Raw genomic sequence first — 21,555 nt, forward strand, 5'->3', positions numbered from 1 at the left:
TGCTACAAAGAGCGATACTAGCGAATAGGTTCGTAAATATAGCGGGTGCCGAGGATAGTTAGTTCGAGATTAACCGGGCAAACGAGTTCCTTAATCGATACCTAAAGACTCTTATTAGCAGCCGCCGTAATAGGACATTCGACGTCGAGAATTAACTAGAAGAGGCAACCCTCTTAGCAACGTATACTAGCTATCTGCGAGAGGTTATAGAAGCTAGCTTCGGGGAGTCTACAAATATAAAGCACACGTCCCTAAAATTAGTTAAAGAGGTACATGCCGTCGCAGCGGCATGCTAGGACGAGACGTTAAAGACTAAAGAAGTCGATCCGGATCTTAATATAGTAGCCTAGTTTTACGCTATAGACCTATATGCTATAGGTATTAAGAACCTAGTAACTCTAGTTAAGAATGTTAGCCGTCTAGAACACTTTAATAAGAACGTAGTAGTTAAAGGACAACAGATTGTATAGGCCGACTAGCCCTTATTGTCTATTAGTATAGAGCTTCCGGACCTAAGGACAGACCCTTACTTGCAACGAGCGGTAGCGACCGACCTAACACCTAGACTTATTATGTTATCCTAGGATCCGATAGACGGATACGAATTAGAGCTTTTACAATAAGGCGAGGTAGAGTAATGTTAGTTACTTCGCTAGTCGCTACGTACTACACGGGAGCAAACCGGGCGTAGTAGGGCGCTATTATGCGCCTACTATCGTTAGCTAATTTACTAAAATTTATACGCATTAATTGTGTTAACTACACAGGTGCCTCCTAGTATATCTACCGCCCTATCGACATTATTACTCGGAACTCTTCTATCTACTAACAACATCTCGACTCTACTTTATTATCTACTTCCTTATCTACTCTCTTGTCTACTTTATCTACTAATTAACTATCTCTTCTATTACCTACCTTCGCGAACGTACGCGAACTCGAATACTAGCTTACTATAAGCACTCCTACGAGCGGTAGAAACCTCTCGGGTCTCTAGCGACTAGCCGACTTTAGCGAAGCCCTACTAGGCACTAATTAAGACTAGTACGACGCGGCATGTATCTAGATATAGGCGAACTAGTTTAGCTAGCTAAAAATACGGATATCGGAGCTCGAGGTAACAACGTTTATCGTTAAGCTTTATAGCGTCCTTACATAAGAGGATAGTGCTATACTAGATCTACTTAAGAGATTTATACCTAGGTTATACACCTCTAGCAGACCGCACACCGAACTTATACTTCTCCTCGACAGCCGAGCCGACTAGGCGAAGCTTATTCCCCGGGACAAGATCGCTACGCGTATGCGCGGCCGCAACGATTTCTACCTGTATACAAGCACTACTTCGCTTTCTACGATCCTAGCTAGCTTTATAGTAGGTGCCGAGTGTATAGGCGAGCCGGAGGAGAAGGATAGTTAACGCGGCTGCGACTAATGCGGTCTATACGATAACTAGAAAGGCTTCGTTAAAGGCTGCTATACATTCCCGGCGCCGGATAGTTTGTCCAAGCTCTAGTCGGGCGCGTGTACTAACTGCCTACTAGACGGTAATAAGAAGGGATATAGCATTAGCAGAAGGAAGTTATCGCGAGTTTACGACAGGCTAGCATCTAAAAATACGGCTAATACGTCGACTAGACAGCGCAACGATCCGCTATTAGCATTACTTAGACGCGTTATAGCTAAAGTTAACATTACAGATATCTTCGATAGAGATAGTATCCTAGATGCTGTTAGCTATCCTACTTCGAACAACTCTATCCTACGAGAAGACTATATAGTAGGTATACTTAACATTCTATTCGTCTTTAGCTAGTACGATACTGCGGAGGCTTATGTCGGTCGGATAGAAAGCGTAGCGGCTAAGACTGTAGAAGCATGTCGGACTGCTATTAGGAATGCCGCTATAGCTCGAGACCAAACTAAGATAGCTGCGGCCGAGGAGAGATAGGTGTCCTTACCCGGATCTAAAGACTCTATGCTAGTGTTTAGCATGCCGAAGGCTAAGGTCCGAGAGCGTAAGTAGTATAGGAGCACGAGATTAGAGCGACTAACTTAAGGTAGGAGGGTTCCTATCGATGAGGACTATTCTAGGCGCCGCTCGGATCGAAAGAATTTGCCTAGTAGCTTTAGAGAAATAGACGTCGAAGATAAAGACGATCTAGTTGTCCCTTCGGCCTAGAAATCCGGAAGGAAGAAACTAGCACTTACCGACCTGTTTAGCAGCCCCGAGCCGGAGACTACGCTAGCGAAGAAGCAAGCTTTAATAATAAGCAACATCTTTAGCAGCTTGCTAAGTAGTCGTAATAAGAGTCGTATAGTAACCTAGCCTTCCTAGCCTCGCACCTCGCAGCCGCCTAGGCGGAGGGTCTACAAGCCGTAACAAATTTCAGACGAGGAGATAGTCGACGCCGGAGGGGACCGAGACGTTACTATAGAGTCTGTGCCTATAGGCACTATAAGGCCTAGTAGGAGCAACAAAGTAGACAAGAGTAATCGCCGCCGTAAGCGGTAGTTAGATAGCTACACTAAGACACTAGAGCTTGCTTAATTTATAGTACCTGCACTGCTATTTTAGATTCGCGTTTTACTTTATTACCTACGTAGCTGCTATACTGCCGTCCTGTCGTTAGGATAGCCCTACAGGACTAGCGACCGCTTCTTAGTATTTGTTTAGCGCATTGCGCCTTAGATTTTACGAACAGCAGTTGCTCTAACACGACATACTAATTAGCAATAGACTACAAGCCCGTTATTAAAGGTCTGTTCGTACCTATCGTTAGGATAGCCCTACAGGTCGATAGCAAGTTGCTAGATATATTCTTCGAATTAAACCTTAGTATCCCTATTAGCTATCGCCTTATATTACTTAGGTGTTGCGTAAACCTAGTAGTATTATAAACAGGAGCGCAGCTTCTTTATCCGTATTATACTTATTATCTAAGCTACTATAACGCCGGAGTCCAGGACTTACATTATGCCTACGCTAAAGTAGGCGGGCCTAGTACATATATACGGACTAAGGAGTCTAACATAGCCTTAAGGCTCGTAAACATAAGAGGAGCTATAAGACGAGGTCTGAACCGTAGACCGGAATGAATCTTAGATCCGGCTATACCGCATACCTTATAATTCCTAGTACTACTAGAATAGCTAAAGTTACTACTAAGTCCTTACTACCGGAGCGAGGCTAATAAGCTATATAACCGACTTTACGGCTAAGATCTTACTGCTAAAGTAAGCCTAGTAAACTATATAACCTAACCGCGACGATAAGTAATATTATGCTCCCTAAACACCTATATGCAAGGCGCGACAGCAAACCTATTACGCGCTATTATACGCGCAGGAGGGGCCGCATAGTAAATTCACGAGCTAGCTAACGCACTAACTAGCCGACTTAAAAGCGGTAATTATGCTAGCTGCATAGAGGGCAACCTAAGTATATCTACAGCCCTACTAACCTCGTTTCTTAATCTTCTTTCTCTATCCTTTATTAACCTCCTTCCCCTTCTGCCTTCCTTACATTATCTACTACATTATCTACTACACTATCTATTACACTATCTATTATACTATCCGCTATACTATCCGCTATCGTCCGCTTGCGTCGAGTAGGCTACTATTCGTAACTGCGCTGCCTTATTAGAAGCAGCTATTATAAGCTTATAACTTCCTAACATTTACCGCGATTTACAATCTAAAGACTAACGAGACTATAGCACTACCGAAATATCCAAGACTCTAGGAAAACGCGCGAAGATTATCCGCGACAGTCTCGAGCGCTTAGCGAGCTAGGGCAATATACTATCCGGAACAGACTAGGAGGAGTACGAGGCCGTTATAAGGTAGCTGTAGAAGTATTAGTTCGGCTGTAAGCGAGTCGAGCATACGAAGGAGAGCATCGCGGAGTTTATTAGAAAGCTTTACTAGGCTCTATTATAGGAGGATAGAGCAGTAGTGCAAAAATGTAGAGAGTTTATCCTATCGACTTATACAAATAGTCGCCCTTATAGTAAACTAGAGTCTATCCTAGATTCTTTAGTAAGCTAGGCGAGGCTTATTAGCCCGCAGGAAATTAAGGACCGTCTGCGTAGCGACATAAACGTTAACCTATAGGGAAGCGCTACGAAGCTTAGCGCTATCCTAGCTAGCTTTATAAAGGGTACAAATGAAATAGGCGAGCTAGACGATAAGGTAGGTTAACGTAGCTATAACTAATGCGGACTATCTTTAGACGCGAAAGGCCTAGTTAACGGCTGCTTTATGTTTCCCGCGCTAGACGGCAAATCTCTCCTCTTCGGCAGTGCCTATACAAACTGCCTGCTTAATAGTAGTTACTACTTATACAGCATTAGCATAGTCCCGGTAAAGAAGCGCGTATCGCGTATAAGCAAAGGTAGCAAGCGAGAAGAAACTTAGCTATTATTATTACTAAACAGAGTTACCTAGCAAGTGCGTATTAGCGAGATCTTCGACGATAGTGCTAGTATCCTAGACTCTATTACCTATCCTACCTTAGACAACTCTATCCGGGTAACTAACCGTATAATAGGTATGCTAAGCGTTCCCTTTACCTTTAGCCGGAACGACGATACTGCTATATACGTTAGACGGATTAAGAGTGTATTAAAGGACGGAGTAGAGGAGTGTCGGTCGACACTACATAATTAAGAGCTCCGGAACTTATCTAAGTCCAATGCTAGAGATACTTAGTCGATAGGATCGGGCATTTCGAGGCTAAGAATAAAGACTACGAGTCCGAAGAAGAAGACGCCTTAGAGGATAACCGGTAGGATAGAGGAAGAGCTAGAGGAACTAAGGAGGGAGCCTAAAGACTTCGCGCGCAATTAGCGCTGTATTACCCGCTCGCAGAGCACTACCTAGCAGCCCTAGGCGGACGAGATAGAGGTAGACGATTAGCTAGTAAGCCGCCGACGTCGTTACCGCTCTAAGAAGACTTCCTAACTCTTGCTAGAGTTTGTATAGGAGGACTTAGATAAGGATCTCGAGGGGATCTAGACGTCTAGCCGTCCCCCCTTTAAGGACGGCAGGATAGTTAGTTTAAAGGTAGATAAGACACCTAGCAAGAAGAAGAAGGGTAGTGTTTTCTCGAATATAAACTTAGGCTTAGGTTTTAGCCTGGATCCTAGCGTAGAACCGGAACCCCGGACTAGAGCGATAGGGATGTTCGATAGGTTCTATAGCCGTAGTAGCTACTTAGTTGCGCTATTAAGTGTAGTAAAGCCTCGTACGGCGGAGGCACTAGCTCGTCGAGCATACAAGCCTTAGGATTAGGATACGCGCATAAAGGATCTCGGTAAGGACAACACGACCTAGGACCTTACTAATACGTCTACTAAGGTAGGAAAGTAGAAGCGCCGCGAGTCTAGCTAGGGCGGTTGCTACCGCGACTACTAAGAAACGGAGCGACAGGTGCGGATAATAGGAGGGCACTATAGAGTATACAGATGTTTTAACTTAGATTTTAGTACTTTTATTACATTTACTAGTATCGCGCTACGACTTTAGTAGAGTAGCATCGAACTTAGCCTGTCGTTAGGATAGCCCTGCGGGTAGAGCGATTACTAAGCGAGCATTAGATTTTACGCATCGCGACTCCTATATAAGATAGGAGTAGAGACGAGACATAACGTAGACGGCGGTAGACTATAAGTCCTAATATCGCTATTTAATTCTACCTATCGACAGGATAGCCCTATAGGTTAAAAGCATACTTATAGTTAAGTCCTTTTTAATACAACCCTAGTGCCTTTATAACCCGAACCGTCTTATTTACTAGTGCTCTAGCAAACGTAAGGCTCCCTTTTATTAAACATTGCTATATAACAATAGAGTTCGCTGTAAGATTATAGAATACGCGAGGCGATTGCTATTCTTATAGCACTTTAGCATAACTATTTATTAGATAAAGGCCGGTAACGTAGATAAGTCGATAGCTACGTACGAATAGCAATTAGTAGCTAATAGAATTTACTAACGAGATGCTAACGTTACGCTGCGTAGCTAGGCGACTAAATAGCATACAAAATAACCCCGTAAGAGCCCCTAAGACTTCTCTCGAACACTAATATTAACAACTATTAAGCGAGACTAGTAAGTATGCCTTAGCTGCCTAGGCAAATATCTAAACTGTACTAACATTTGCTAGACACTATGTGCTTCTCCTTAGACGACTAGTTAGTCTATCGTAGTGTTAACCGCTACCCGAAGCAAGGTCTGCGAAAGTTGCGCGCCTTCCGGAACTACTTAGAAGAAGAGCGCTAGGCGTAGCGGTAGGACTTACGTATAGCGTAAGAATAAGACTTCGAATCCGCATACGATCTTCTAGTACGGCGCCTATCCGACAACCGCGATTAGTCGCGATACGGAGGCTTAGGATACTATATAGGAAGCTCTAACTACTACTATATAGATAAGACATAAGAATTATATTTAGGATAGCGCATAGAGGGGAGGCTAGGGATAAGGCTAGATAACGGACGTAATACTAGAGATACTAGGCGGACGACCCGGAATCTATAGCCCGCTTAAGTTAACAACCCGTTTATAACGCGGCTAGCGCCTCGTAGCATAGCGCCGTCGACTTATCGCAACATAGGACAGCATCCCCGTATCGAGACTATAGCAACTTAGTTAAGTGTACGTAGTCGCTCTAGCTAACGACTAAGAGCTTATTAACTACTATTAACGAAGTAGAACCTGGCGGATTACAAGAGTAGGGCGGCAGCGATTAAGGCTAAGGAGGAACGCGCGCAGCAGCGTCTTACTATAGCGGACAAATAATATAGTACTAGCGACGGATATAGGGGCGTAATAGACATAGGTATAGTAATTTTAAGCTTTTAGCATAAGAATCTAGCTACGATACTAGTTAGGAACTAATACCCCTACTACGCACGACAGCGATAGAATTATAGTATAATTTTTATAGTAGTGCAATTAGATCGACATGCAGCTTCTTATACATACCTTAATTATACGATAAAAGTAGTTTTAAATTTTCGATGTCGCGGCGCTGCACAGCATCACCCAAAAACGCTGCTAGGCCCTCAGACCCTCTCAGGCGAGGCGCTCGAAGAGGTTAGTGCTCGCCAAGAGGGTCTGTGCTTCTGAGACTAGTATGCTTAGTCACAGCTCTACTAGGCCCCGCCGTGTCCGGCATCCTTACGTTCTTCGTCCCTTGATCTCTCTTCTACACAGCCATCCAACAATCATGCATTGGACCATGCATCTCGTGGCTTAGCGTCCAAGCATGTCAGACTTGCCCGATTACGAGAGCTCTTACGGCCGATGAGTTTGACCGTCATACGTGTATCGATTGGCTTACGACAAGCGACCTTCTCTCGGCACATTTATCATGAGACATGAGGAGTAACATGAGACAACAACCCCGGTCAGGCATGCCGGTCAGACCGGCCATCCGAACTCATATATACACAGCCATCCATTCATCCTGCGGCCGAGCGAGTACTGTCTAGACACTTACAATGATCTCCTTACAGCTCACCTTGCTTGGTCTGGGCACTCTTGCCGCTTGGCTACTATGGACTGTGCTTCAACGCCTTGTTCTGCATGATCTTGCCAGCGTTCCGGGTCCCACGCTTCCGGCATTGACGAGATGGTACGAATGCTGGTATGAGATCTGGCAGCCTGGAAAGTATCCCTTCAAGCTCAAGGAACTGCACGAGAAGTATGGCCCGATCCTACGTCCCGTTCCCGACGAGGTCCACATCAACGACCCGGACTTCCTGGACACCATCTACGCTATACGCAACAGAAACAACCCAACGATCCGCGGGCTGCTCGTTGATCAGAGCGTTGGCGGAGCTGAGGACTGGCACGTTCACAAGATGAGGAGAGATGCTCTGAATCCATACTTCAGCCAAAAGTTTACCCTTTCCATGCAAGACCTCATGCTCCAGAAACGCGACCAAGTCATCGAGCAATTCTTCACAGCGTCTCGGTCCGGCCAACCCTTCAACCTCTCCGACGTCTACTTTGCTTTTTCCAACGACCTCGTCCGCAATTTCTGCTTCGGCTCTGACAGTGACCTCCTCCACAACCTTCCCGAGGCTCAGATCCAACGCAAGAACCTCACTCGAATGCTCACGGGCGTGAAAGTCAACAAGCATTTCCCTTTCGTACCACGTCTCCTTGCTAACATTCTTCCGGTGTTCCTCGGTAACGGAGCCATTCCACCAGCCGTCATGGACCTCATGCGTTTCCGCGCACGTTGCCGCGCCGACATTGAAGCTGTGTTCAAAGATCGCAAGAACGACAATAAAGGCCGTCACTCCATTTTCTATGAGCTCCGCGATTCGCCATCCCTCCCGCCCGAAGAGAAGACCGTCCGCCGGCTTCAAGATGAAGCCCAACTCCTCGTCATGGCCGGAACCGAGTCGCTCGCCAAATCGCTCGCTATTGCATCTTTCCACCTCATCTCCAACCCGTCCACCCTCTCTACTCTCCGCGCAGAACTCAGCTCCGCTCGTCAAACCTCTCAGCACCCTGATCAACCTGTTCCATTGACTACCCTCCTCACCCTTCCCTACCTCAACGCCGTCATCACGGAAGCCAACCGCCTCTCCTTCGGCGTCACCAACCGCATAGTTCGCTATTCTCCAACCGAAACTCTCAGCTACACCGCCTCCTCCGGTCCGCACAAAGGCACAAACTATGTCTTCCCACCACGAACCAAGATGTCCTGCTGCACTTACTGCACGCACACGAACCCGTCGCTCTTCCCCGACCCGCTGAAATTTCTGCCTGAGCGTTTCCTTGGGGAGGGCGACGAAGTGGCGAAGCGCAAGAGGTGTATGATGGCGCTGGGCAAAGGGCATCGCAGGTGTTTAGGCATCAACGTCGCGAACGCTGGGATGTGCTTGATTGTCGCGGCGGTGGCTGAGTGGGACATGAAGGCGTGGGATACAGATGAACGGGATGTGGCTTTCTTGCACGATTATCAGGTGGCGCATGGGAGGTTAGACAGCAAAGGTGTCAGGGTTGTGGTGAAAGGGAGGAACGGGGTGGATGCATCTTGTATTGAGGATGGTCCCTTGCTGACGGCATAGGCTGTTCGCTTTCTCTCACAGCTTGAGAGGTGGGTCTCTGCATGGGTTGGCAACTCATCCCACGAGCGATCCAGAGGAGAATCTAGCCTTTGTGGCCGAAATCAAAATTCAGATGCGAGACCATCGTGGTCAGCAACATTCGACTCCTTGTCAGCTTTACGACTTCGTTACGTCAAGTTGCAGCCGATGCATCATGCCATCCCCATGCTTTTGCGAGAGTCCTCTGCCGCGACTTCATGGGCGTGGTGCGGGTTCAGCGGCACTCATCTTTCATGCCTCGTCGTACGCAACAGCCGCCTGCAGCATCGAGGAGCGTGGGCTTCCTTTCCAGCTTCTTTCCCAAACCAGAAGTGATTACCGGGCATGCGCTCGCCTCCTCCCTTGCGGCTTCTTGCCACTGACGATTGATTTGAAACCCTCCGCAATTGCTGCGATGCTTTTGTCAGAGTCTGTTGGTTGGTTTGATACGATTTGATCGAGGATACTCACTGACGAGGACGATCGCGACGAGGTATTGCAATATGCCCACTACCCATTTCGCAGGCGCCCATAGCTTGTGATCCGGGTCGTAGACTTTGCCGGCATCTCGCATGAACTTTGCTGTGCCGGAGTTTTGTTGTGTTCGTGCTGGAGAATCGGACATGGTGGATGGAATGTGAGATGAGTACTGTGAGACCTCGGGCTGTGTGAAATGAACGATGAATCGGTGTAGCTGGGTATGGTAAAGGGTGAACAACTGCGAGGGATGAGGCTGTGTGATGTCTTGTCTTTCCCGTCTGCGTGGCAACGCAGAATTCAATGACGTGCCTTGCGGAATGGAAGTCCGACGGGACGACTTCACTCTCATCAATGCATCATTTTCCAACTTGGACTCACTCTATGATCATGCTCGAAGTCATCAAGCCTAGCACTGTCCGATGCTTGATCATCGACGAGGTCTTTGAATTTCGCTTCCAACCTCTACAGCTCCAGACCTCGGTGGCTCGGTGTATAGTTCTTCGCTGGCGTGGCCGACGGCCGAGCTGTTCCTGGAGGGGTCGGTGCCATGTGGGCAAAACGTGTGAGTGAAAGCGATTGCAGCTACGTAATGATTCTCCCAGCAATCTCGCCCATTCAAGCACCAAGACGCTACGTTCTACCGTTGATTCTGTTGCAAGCGAACTGCCAATACGTTCAACCGTGAAAGGCCGACGTAGCCGCAGCTTCCGATACAGTCTTCGATAAAGGTTACTTACCACGCTCTGTGTACACTTCTCGCTGTACCATACTCATACGCCGCCGCCGCCATGCCTCTCAACACGTCCGCCCTTTACCCGGCCGCCAATCCCAAGTTCGTCGCCTTCCCGTCTCGCCGCTCCGTCGTCCACAGCACAAAAGGCATCGTGTCCTCCACGCAACCATTGGCATCGCAATGCGGTATCGAGATCCTGCAGAAGGGCGGCAACTGCGCCGATGCAGCCGTTGCGGTTGCGGCCGGTCTCAACATGACTGAGCCAGGCAGCACGGGGATTGGCGGAGATATGTTCTGCTTGTTCTACGACGCCAAGACGAAGAAGGTGCATTCGCTCAATGGATCTGGTCGATCAGGAAAGAACATGACGTTGGAGAATGTTAGGAAAAGCTTGGGCATCAAGGATGGAGAGGTCGGCAAGATTCCCATGGATAGTGTACATGCTGTGTCTGTGCCAGGAGCTGCGGCTGGTTGGGTCGATACTGTGGAGAAGTTTGGTAGTGGGAAGGTCAGCATGGAGGAGATCCTAGAGCCGGCGGCGAGACTGGGCGAGGAAGGATTCCCCGTCAGCGAGTTAATGAGCTACTACGTAAGTCTGGATATGCGTCGAACAGTTGACAGACCGCTGACCGTTGGCAGTGGAATCACTCAGAAGCCCAGATCAAACGAGCCTCGCCGAATGGGTCAGAAATGCTCAAGAAAGATCCGAACGCTCAGGACGGATGCAGAGCACCAAAGTCTGGTGAGATCATGAAGAACCCGACGTTGGCAAAGACCTTTCGCGAGGTGGGCAAGAACAAGAAGGCTGGATTCTACACTGGTCGGATAGCGGAAGAGCTGGCAAAGGTCGTTCAAGATCTGGGAGGACACATCACGATCGAGGACTTGAAGAACCACATGGATCTAGGAACTGAGGAGACCGAGCCGATCAGTCTGAAGTTCAAGTCGCAAGACATTGGCAAGTCGCATGGTCAACACATGCACGATGGCAGTGAGGAAGGCGTTGAGCTTTGGGAACACCCTCCAAACGGCCAGGGAATCGTGGCTCTCATGGCATTGGGAATCATTCAAGAGCTCGAGAAGAACGGAAAGATCCCAAAATTCGGTCGCGAAGATCACAACTCCGCAACGTACCTCCACGCTGTCGTCGAAGCTCTGCGAATCGCTTTCGCCGACGCCAATTGGTTCGTCGCAGATCCAAATGTGTCAAAGGTGCCCACAAAGCAAATGATCAGCCCGGAGTACCTCGCCGAGCGAGCGAAGCTCTTCAGCCCAGACGCAGCGAATCTCAACCTCGAACACGGCTCTCCAGCTCACCAACATTCCGATACTGTCTACTTCGCCTGCAGCGACAGCGAAGGCAACGGCATCTCCTTCATCAACAGCAACTACGGCGGGTTCGGCACATGCATCATTCCTAAAGGCTGTGGCTTCACATTGCAAAACCGAGCGGCCAACTTCGCTCTCCAACCTGCCAACCATCCGAATATCCTCGAGCCGAACAAGAGACCTTACCACACCATCATCCCGGCTCTGATCACGAACGTCAGCGACCAGAGCTTACACAGCGTCTACGGCGTCATGGGAGGTTTCATGCAACCTCAAGGCCACGTGCAAGTATTGATGAACCAGCTCGTCTTCGGCCACACGCCTCAAGCAGCACTGGACGCACCGAGGGTGTGCATTGGCGCTGGCATGCCGGATGCTGGAGATGTCATGGATCGGACAGTGTACCTCGAGGAGGGTATGAGCGAGGAGACGGTTGAAGGAATGAAGAAGCTGGGTCATCAGATCAAGGTTGTCAAGGGCATGGATCGAGGACTGTTTGGAAGAGGCCAAGTTATTCGATGGCATATGGATCCTGTTGAAGGACGGGGCGTATGGAGTGCTGGCAGTGATCCGCGTGGTGACGGTGCTGCTGTGCCTTGGTAGAAACAGCACATAGGTATAGCTGACGAGGGCATCGAGTAAACAGTATCTTATCCATTTTACAACAAAGCCCAATTGCACTCGTCGGCCTGCAAGCCTAGCACATGGTTCGGCCGAGATATGCCCTCAATGCCACAGCGACCCTTCCACTAGAGCCTCACAACCCCACTACAGCGGCTTTCGCTCCAGCGGAATCGTCTCGTTTAGCGTCCAGACCAGGCCCTCAACCCCGCAGGGAGGCTCATCCTCCGGTGGTCGTCCGGCCAGCAAAACGCCGAGCGCAACAATGACATCGGCAGAATGAATGGAGCCGAGATAGGCACAGAAAGGGACAAGTGGGCGGGCTATTCGGTAAGTATAACTTCGTTCCCGCTGTGAAAAGTCATTCACTTCTTCAGTTGTCCATCAAGGTTGTTTTATATTCGCTTTCGACCAATCACACCGATCTATACCTGGTTTATCAAGTGACCGAGTCGAAGAGAATCTTACGTCATGTCTGAAGGAGGATGCTTCTGCGGTGCTGTACGCATCAAGTCAACTGGTGATGTGCAGGTGAAGGGTGAGCTTGCAAAATTTCCGCCTCTCATTCACGAGCATGTGACTGACAATGGTCTAGCACTTTGTCATTGCGCCGATTGCAAGAAGGCATACCATCACCACCTCGATGCATACCCTTTTACCCACTAACATCCCTCAGATCACCGGCTCAACCTACAGCACCAACATCGTCGTGCCAGGCGACGGCTTCTCCGTCACGCAAGGCACTCCCAAGACCTACGCCAAGAAAGCCGACAGCGGCAGCGAGATTACGTCCTACTTCTGCGGCGATTGCGGTACGACTCTGTTCCGCTCGACGCCGAGCTTCGGCGATGCGAAGATCATCAAGGTCGGCGTGATGGACAATGCGGAGAAGGCGTTTGCGGATGCGAAGCCTGCGGTGGAGTTGTTTGCTAAGGATCGGGTTAGTTGGGTTGGCGCTGCTGAGGGAGCTGAGCAGAAGCAGGCTATGTCTTAGATGAAGACAGGGTGAACGTAGACTGGGCTAGAGAGATCGGTCGCATAGTGAGACGAAGTCCAATATGAATATCGTCTTATATGTGACTTTCGCTTCGGCCAGCTATGCATCAGGTCCTGTCTCGATCCTTTTCGTGAGCCCGTCCATGTCCTGGTCTGGGGATTGGTGGCTAGAATACGCCGCAGAGGAAGCTCTTCTGGATCGACACCCGAGTCGTCAAACGTGCGGATAAAGCCAATGACACGGAGTCGGCGGTTGTTGCGGTGGTATCGGGTAGTGCTGGCGCGTGGGTGGTCTCCACGATCGGCTTCCAGATGAAATGCAAGCTTCTTCGTACTGGAGGCCTTGCCCGCGGGCCATTCGAGGACAGTTGGCCTGTGACTGGGAACTTGGTGGTCGTTCGTCGAGTGACATTCGTCTCAGTCTTCTTCGGAGCTCTCCTCGGCCTCCTTCACGGTGTCCTTAAGCGCCTGTAAAGCAGGATTAGCACAATTTTCCGTTCAAACATGCGCTCAATGTATACATCTTTCAGCCACCCCTTCAGGTTCTCTTGCTGCGCAGTTTTGATGAGCAAATGCTCATCGTCAATATCTTCGATGATGATATCGTGGTTGTGTTCTTTGTCGATCTTGAGAATGATGGCTTTGATTGATGGATCGCACTCAACGAGCACACCTTTGATGCCTTCGTCAGCTTCATCGTCCGCCATTGTTCTCGGTGAGGATATTTACCTGCGATTGCTTTCGGCATCTTCGATGGATGCGAAGGAGTAAGAGGGAGAAGCTTGGATGATGGCCCTTGTCGAGCAAGAGTGCGGCTTCCTCAGGCATGACTAAGAAGGTTTACCTGGCTTGGTCCGTGCCGACACACCAGTGGAACTGAAAGGAGACGACATCTGCTGCATATGCACAAACCATACCTTGATCACAAGACTCGATCACTGAGAAGAAGCTGTCCGTGGTCTCGATCTCTCACAACGCTCGAATGGCCTCGATGTATCAGACTTAAGCTTCATCGCGAGCGCGTCACCTAGTGCAGCTCGGTCCATGGGGTGAGATCTCGCTCGGTGATGTTGGATGATGCCGAGAGACGCTTCTTGCGTTCGAAAGATGCTGTGCCTCATCCAACGAAGATTGGCAAGGTCATGCGAACCAAGGTATTGACAATGCGCGTAATCTCCGGCAAAATCGAAGTGAGCGGGGCCAAATTGCAAGGATCAAATTCGCGTCTCTCAACAGGGAGCGCCAATCACTTCAAAGCACTCCAAGACACTCATTGAGGCAGCAGCACAGCATCACAGCTTCATTGACTGTATTGACCAACCCACAAGCTCAAGCAGAGAGCCGTACTCGTCCTCGCGCGATACCCAAGACTCCTCACTTGGAACGCAGGACGACTCTCGACGCCACGACCTTTTCAATTTGGCGTGCTTCGTGAAGGATTGTGCTGCTCGACAACAGCTTTGCCCACGCTCAGCATCGAGCACTCGTCATCTTGCATACTGCTCATCTACGCCACCAATTGGCGGCCTCGCACTCGGCACAAAACCCCAAGATCCGCAGCAGGCCGATCTACTGAATGGCCAACGTCTCTCCATCATCATCATTTCCCTCTACCACCAGCACACCCTCCGACTGGCCGAAAGACGATCCCAGCAGCGAGACACACAGCATGGTGAACTACTACTTCGTCTTCATCGGCCTTGCCATAGTCACGGTCACCATTGCCGCCGTCGTGACCTGGACCCGCAAGCAACGTGTGGACCTCCTTCGCGAAAGACCTCCGCGCCACGATCCCGCCGCGGGCCCTTGGAACGATCTGAATTCCTGGGAGCAGAATCGTGCTAATCGACACTCCCGCTTCGGACATCGTCGCTCGAACGAGTACACGCGTGAGGAAGGCCTGAATGAGCACGGAGAGGCTCCGCCGCCGTATGTGCCGCCACCACCGATGCAGAGAGGGGAGGATATTGGCAATGCGCCGCCAGCTGTGCCATTGAGGACGTTGTCGAGAGATCAGGCGGGTCTGAAGCCGCCGGAGTATGGTGCGTGAGAGATTATGGTGTTTGAGAGCAAATTTGGCTGGAAATCCTGGCAAAACTTCACTTTTGACTGTTCGCCGCATGTGTGGGTTAGCGGAGGCGTTTGTGGAGCTGGATGAGACGTAGTCAACGGCTCGGTAAGCATTGTCTCTGCCAAAGCCTCGTTTGCTACTAAGATCGTGACAAGTCGGAGTCAAATACATCATGCGTCACTTCATCGGAGTGGTAGGAATCCGTACTTAGAGGTGGGCCTCTCGGAGTCCCCATCACTGGCCATGGATTCAGAAGCAGGGATGAACGCACAAATGACCTGGCCTCGAACGAAGGTTTAAGACCGTCCATTCTGCCAATGTCGAAGTCATGCAAACAATCTGGAGTGGTATTTGCGCGCGACGCCTAAATTGCCGAAGCAAGTTTGCTCGGATGAGAAAGGCAGTTTCCACGGAGTGTTTTGGGTAGCCCAGGGTGCGCTGGACGATCTCAGGAAGAGAAGAGCAACGTTTAGCATGACAAAGAAGAATCAAGACTCTTGTCAACAAGTCTGAGCTTGTCAAACGGTAAACGAAGCAGCAAACGAGCATGCCGCCAATCCTGATAAAAAAACGGAATCAGAAACAGATACCGCAACAACGACATCTTCAACATGGTCAACATGGACTCTCCACACCTCGTCGCTACCAGCAAGGTCGTCGTCATCGTTAGCCTCATAGTTCTCTTCATCTCCTACTTGATCGTCAGCTGTCCACCACCATTACCACCAACGAAGTCGCTCCGCTCCGTCAACTTCCACTTCACCCGCAAATGCAACAAAACATGCGTCTTTTGCTTCCACACCGAGAAAACCTCCCACATCGCCTCCGACGACGAAATGAAGAATGGCCTACGCCTTCTCCAACAAGCCGGAATGGTCAAAATCAATTTCGCCGGCGGCGAACCCTTCCTCTATCCCTCGAAGCTCGCAATGCTGTGTCAATTCTGCAAGGAAGATTTGAGCATGGAGTCGGTGTCGATCATTTCGAATGGCACAAAAATTACAGAGAACTGGTTGAGACGGTATGGAAAGTTCGTCGATGTTTTGGGTGTGAGTTGCGACTCGTTCGATGAAGCAACGAACCTTAAGATTGGGAGAGGAACTGGAGAGAACGTCAAGACGCTCTTCAAGATCAGAGAGTGGTGCCGCGAATTGGGAATCAAGTTCAAGCTGAACACCGTCGTGTTGCGCTGGAACTGGGAGGAAGACATGGTCGAGACGATCAAACAGCTCGATCCGTTTCGTTGGAAGGTCTTTCAAGTGCTGCCAGTCGGAGGAGAAAATGATGCCACTGCCACAGAGACGGAGCTGGACAAGCGTAAGCGGAGCGTAAAAGACGTTCTCATTACCGATGAGCAGTTCGAATCGTTCTGCAAGCGCCACGATCACTTGGAGTGCTTTGTGCCTGAGTCAAACGATCTCATGGCTTCAAGCTACGTTATCGTCGATGAGTACTTGCGCTTCTTGGACAAGGGCAATGGGGAAGAGAAGGCGTCGGCAAGCATCTTGGATGTAGGGGTGGAGAAGGCTTTTGCAGAGGTGAAATGGGATAAGGAGGCGTATGAGAAGCGGGGCGCGGTGTATGATTGGAGCAAAGATCGGGAGGCTAATGTTCAGACCTGTGGAATGAGTGGTGCGAATACTGGACTTGATTGGTGAAAGACATGGATGACTTCTGCATGATGAGGGTTCAATTGTCGTCTGAACGAGATTGCCGCTGTCCTCGAGCACTTTCAGCTCACATGATCCTCGTACTCTCGGGCGGTCCTAGATAACTCGGTCTCAAGCCACCAAGATCAATCCAAGCAGTGTTCAGAACGACGTTAGGCTCCAGCGCCCAGATCCTCAATGTATGCTCTCCATGGCCGGAATAAGTGAAGTTCGAAGTGGTCATCCATGCGTTGTTGGCGACCGCAGCCAGCCAGCCGACGGGATTCGCTCCCTTTGGCTGATCCACCACGTATTGCACAGTCTTGATATCTTCCTCATCAAACTGAATAGCATACTTGAGCGGCCGCTCAGGAATCGTGTTCAGGGAAGGCGTGGTGACAATAGTGATGTTGACCAGGTCCGCAGGCGAGGACATGCCGGTCCCTGCACCCGTGATGAGATCGGGAGTCGCTTCGATGCCGCCACTCAGATCGGTGAATGTGTACAATTTGTACTCCAAGCCTGGCGAGTCCGGTGCAGACTGCGAGTCGGCTGTGACAGGGAAGAGCGAGACTCCTGAAAGGGTACGGCTGAGCCCGGGAATCACTTTGTACTGGACTTCGCTGGATTCGGACGTTACAGCACTATAGTGCTCCAGCTCGATGGAAATATGCCCATCGGACTCGACAAATCCATTGGTAAAATTGTTGGGCACCTTGATGTTCTCGTATGGCAGCATGATTTGTGGCATGCCATACTGAGTTCCGTATTGAGTCTCCTCGCGGTATTGACTAGTGTTGGCGATGATCGAGGAGATATTGACCAGGACTATACCACTTCCTTCCGGGCAGGAGTTCCAATCGAAACTGGCATAGATTCGCTTGTCTGAGGCTCCATCTGGGGTAATGTGTCCAGTCGTCTCAGAGAACTGCACGAAAGAACCATTTGCAGAGATGTTAAAGTCGAAAGCATCTGCACCCATGCTGTAGATCTCGATCCACTGGGATGTAGCGCCGTATGGGTTGAATGTCGCCATCGTGAGTGACTGCGATGACAGTTGATGAAAGGCGTCGTCGCCCGGTACGGTGGCATTGTTGCCTTCGACGCTGACGCCCATTCCTCCCGCCAGACTGCTCTCTCCCGGCATGTTGTATCGCAAGCCGGGGAGACGCTGACGCATCGGCTGTTGCCAATACTCATAACCGATGTGCGTCTGGTCCATCATGTGGTCCCACTTGCCATCCAATAGACCATTGTATTGCTCGGTGAGCTCGCGATCTTTCTTGAACTGGCTTTGAGTATGTTCCGCAATGCTATTGGCACTGTTTCGTCCTTGTCTTGCGTAAAGATTGTTCCTCGCGCTGGAGATCATGATGTCGTAGTAAACGTAGCCAGCGGTGACTGGATGATACACCATCTCGAAGAAAGCTGGCTGCGTCTCAGCGGGAAGCGAGTCCATGATCGACTGCGCCGTAGTCTGCATGGCTTTCCATTCGTCGAGGTTTTTGTCTGCTTCGTCGTAGTTGATCAGGCTGAATGTCGCTGTGTCGACCAATTCGAACTTTCTGCGACCCGCTGCGATAGAGTAGTTATTCAACAGAACGGCGGTATTGTGAGCAACTTCGAGCCCAAATTCTCTCGCAGCCCACATCTCGAGGTAAGATGGCACACTCCTCTCATTCCAGAGCTTGATATCGTATGCCAGGTCCATGAAGTGGCTAATGGGCAGTTCCTGGGGATGATTAGCTGATTGCAAGAGGCTCCAAATGGATCAAGCGGCATACCAGAGGCTTAATGTCTCCAACGTTGACGACCCAGATACGTCGCGCATCTCGTTCGTAAGCGAGGTTCATCTGCTGCCACGTCTTCTGCAGCGGGATTGTGTTGATCCACTTGTAATTCCGAGGATCGCCTACGTAGTCCTGCAGCGTGTCAATACTTGCCGGTCGGTATCGATTGCGAGGACGACTTACAAAATGGTAGTAAACGCCCGCATTGCCGCTCCTGCTGGTCTCATTTTTGAGTGGCAGACGACGAATGTTTCCCCAATTGTCGTCCGTCCAGAGAAGAGTCTATATAGAAGTCAGGAGCGCACACATGAGGAGATGAGGGCTGTGAATCATGACCCCTTGCCCGCATGATTGATCACTTACCATGTATTCTGGAACGCTCATCCCGGCTTCGTAGTATCCCTGAACTTCTTTGTACAAGCACCACATCTGCGGTACCACATCTGGATTTTGAACGGAGTCGTTTCCCCAGAGAGCGGTCAATATTTCGGACTGAGTGGCCACAACATCTTCGAGGAGCTCGGTCTGAATGCCGGGGGCAAGAGCAGTGTCGCCAGATCCACGCATACCCATCGTAAGGACACCTTCATACGGCTTTGCTCTCTCGGCACCTTCTACAAAGAAGGGATAGATGGACTCGTTGTTGGCGGTCCAGTCCCAAGGCCCATCGCCGAAGACACTCCACTCTTTCGTTGCTCGCATCATTGGCTCTGTGTGAGAGCTTCCCATCACGATGCCGTACTCATCGGCAAGTGCTTGGGTGCGAGGATCGTCGACATTCATCATGCTATTCCACGAGGCAGGCCAGAGGTAGTTGGCTCGCAGTCGGAGTAGAAGTTCAAACACAGAAGCGTAGAAATCTGCTCCGTATCCCGGTCCCCATGGCGAGGGAGGGAATTTAGCGTCGATCCAACCAGTGAGAGCAGGAGCTTCATCATTGATCTGTGGTATATCAGCTTTCAGCTGGCCCAATTTGAGGTGGGAGAAGCATCTGAACGTACAAAGAAACCTCGATACTTCACCGATGGCGAGGCTTGTATAACTGTAGTGTTATCCGCATGTATCGAGGAATGCTTCTGCGGAGGAGAGTCGGCCCAGTAGTACCACGGAGAGACGCCGATCTGCTCCGAAACGCTGTAAAGTCCAAAGACGGATCCACGTCGGTCGGAGCCTGGTCGTTCGTTAGTGATGTATGGACGAGGACTTGAAGATACAAACCTGCTATGACCATCGCCTCTTCAACGCCCAGGAGTGGATCATGAACTATTGCAGACACGTATGCCTCCCACGAGCCTTCGATACCAGTCACATCGAGCTTCCCCTCAGCGACCAGTCGATCGATGACTGACGACCTGCCAAGTGTTCCTGCAATGATCACACCTCCACTGGCACTTCCACTGCTGATGACACCAAAGGACGGCCGCCCGGTGACGTTGAAGATCATACTCGCATTCAGGCTCGCACCTGTGCCATTGCCATTGTGTATCACAGACCCGTTCGTGCCTGTGATTCGCCCAAAGTCCATTGCAAGATCATCGCAAACCCGCAAGACTGCTGGCCAGTCGTTCGGATCGGCATAGATATTGACGAAGGAAGTATTGCTTGCGAGAAGAATGCCAGATCCATCGAAGTTGACAGTGGAGCGCTGACCGATAGCCAGCGCACCCGAGGCTAAAAACGCAATGGCTCGAAGAAAAGACATGTCTTTAGGGACGGTAAGAGGAATTGAGAGTACACGAACCTGGTCATATCGGTGACACTACATCGCCTTATAGCATTGCCCAAAGGCAACAAATAGCCTGTTCCTCGAGAGCTCGCCAATTTCAGACTGGACTTCATGAGGCCAAGCTGCTCCGGATAAAAGCCATGCAGGTCCTGTGTGACGACGGTGTGCATGTTGCAGACGCATCACGAGACCAGCCGTTTGCGGTGGCAGCGGCACAGAAGAGACCGAATATACGTTATGTAATGGTATCTTCGACGCAGAGTTGACCGTTGAATTGCCGTGCAAGCGAATGGGCGCCATGTATGGCCTGATGAGACGAGGAGGGGAAGAGGAGAGGAGAAGGCAGACGAACTGCGATGCTGCTTGCTGTGAGACCAGGTCGAAGGAAAACGATCGCTGTACGCCGGAGATCCACAAGACATTTTGGTGGAGCGCATCCGAGAAGAATGCAGGATGATGCTGCTGGTTCCGAAGGAGTGGAGATCACAAAGAGGAGGTGAGTAGTCTCAGTGCCTCAGTCCACGCCCAGTTAGCGCGGATTCGACGCCTACTGTTCGTAGTCTGAGGGTCCGAACGCCGAATTTGGGAGATAGAGCGCAGCATTAGTATAGAATTTACACCTTAATAAAGCGCAGTATCGTTTCGGCCCTAATTGCTACAACGCAACAACGAAACTAGTTATTAAAAATCCGAGACTATAACTTTGTAGAGCCGAGTCTTGCGATTTAAACGGTGTATTAATTATTTAAATCCGACGCTAAACGAAAGCTGTAATAGAGCTCGCGCAAATTCTTCGGAATTCTAATTTATTAGGCGAAAAACAGGAAAATGCGAGCTCTATTAGGGCACGCAAAACACACTTAAATTTTCTATACGATACGCCGTTCGAATTGCAAGACTCGGCTCTACAAAGTTACAGTGCCGGATTTTTGAAAAAGGTCGTTGTTGTTGCGCTGTCGCGTGCTGCACTACATCTCCTAAAATCCGGCTTAGGCCCTCAGACCCTCTCAGGCGAGGCGCTCGAAGAGGTTAGTGCTCGCCAAGAGG

The 21,555-nt window shown here is 50.0% G+C and overlaps 7 protein-coding genes across 7 annotated transcripts; 6 read left to right on the forward strand and 1 right to left on the reverse strand.

Moving 5' to 3' along the window:
* Positions 1–7,239: 7,239 nt before the first annotated feature.
* Positions 7,240–9,038, forward strand: CYP-61 (putative P450 monooxygenase; the record flags this gene model as incomplete). The annotated part of the gene is made up of 1 exon (XM_003855865.1): positions 7,240–9,038. A coding segment is annotated over one exon (1,527 nt), but the record flags the coding sequence as incomplete, so codon positions are not given.
* Positions 9,039–9,146: 108 nt separating this feature from the next.
* On the forward strand, positions 9,147–9,648 carry MYCGRDRAFT_102033 (uncharacterized protein; the record flags this gene model as incomplete). The annotated part of the gene is made up of 1 exon (XM_003855866.1): positions 9,147–9,648. The coding sequence occupies one exon, from the start codon at positions 9,208–9,210 to the stop codon at positions 9,568–9,570; it is 363 nt and encodes a 120-aa protein (XP_003855914.1).
* Positions 9,649–10,274: 626 nt separating this feature from the next.
* Positions 10,275–12,258, forward strand: MYCGRDRAFT_65045 (uncharacterized protein; the record flags this gene model as incomplete). The annotated part of the gene is made up of 2 exons (XM_003855867.1): positions 10,275–10,915; positions 10,966–12,258. The coding sequence occupies 2 exons, from the start codon at positions 10,382–10,384 to the stop codon at positions 12,256–12,258; spliced, it is 1,827 nt and encodes a 608-aa protein (XP_003855915.1).
* Positions 12,259–12,747: 489 nt separating this feature from the next.
* MYCGRDRAFT_88749 (uncharacterized protein) lies at positions 12,748–13,270 on the forward strand (the record flags this gene model as incomplete). Its single annotated transcript, XM_003855868.1, has 2 exons — positions 12,748–12,777; positions 12,872–13,270. The coding sequence occupies 2 exons, from the start codon at positions 12,748–12,750 to the stop codon at positions 13,268–13,270; spliced, it is 429 nt and encodes a 142-aa protein (XP_003855916.1).
* Positions 13,271–14,917: 1,647 nt separating this feature from the next.
* On the forward strand, positions 14,918–15,629 carry MYCGRDRAFT_102037 (uncharacterized protein; the record flags this gene model as incomplete). Its single annotated transcript, XM_003855869.1, has 2 exons — positions 14,918–15,448; positions 15,499–15,629. One exon carries the CDS (start codon positions 14,942–14,944, stop codon positions 15,320–15,322), a length of 381 nt encoding a protein of 126 aa, XP_003855917.1.
* Positions 15,630–15,763: 134 nt separating this feature from the next.
* MYCGRDRAFT_51997 (uncharacterized protein) lies at positions 15,764–17,122 on the forward strand (the record flags this gene model as incomplete). Its single annotated transcript, XM_003855870.1, has 1 exon — positions 15,764–17,122. The coding sequence occupies one exon, from the start codon at positions 15,955–15,957 to the stop codon at positions 16,999–17,001; it is 1,047 nt and encodes a 348-aa protein (XP_003855918.1).
* On the reverse strand, positions 17,081–20,484 carry MYCGRDRAFT_65051 (Hypothetical protein; the record flags this gene model as incomplete). The annotated part of the gene is made up of 7 exons (XM_003857680.1): positions 17,081–17,436; positions 17,479–18,724; positions 18,777–18,914; positions 18,966–19,064; positions 19,146–19,724; positions 19,784–19,953; positions 20,001–20,484. The coding sequence occupies 7 exons, from the start codon at positions 20,482–20,484 to the stop codon at positions 17,081–17,083; spliced, it is 3,072 nt and encodes a 1,023-aa protein (XP_003857728.1).
* Positions 20,485–21,555: the final 1,071 nt, after the last annotated feature.

Source organism: Zymoseptoria tritici, chromosome 1, assembly GCF_000219625.1.
Source record: "Zymoseptoria tritici IPO323 chromosome 1, whole genome shotgun sequence".
In the NCBI taxonomy this organism is placed as follows: domain Eukaryota; kingdom Fungi; phylum Ascomycota; class Dothideomycetes; order Mycosphaerellales; family Mycosphaerellaceae; genus Zymoseptoria; species Zymoseptoria tritici.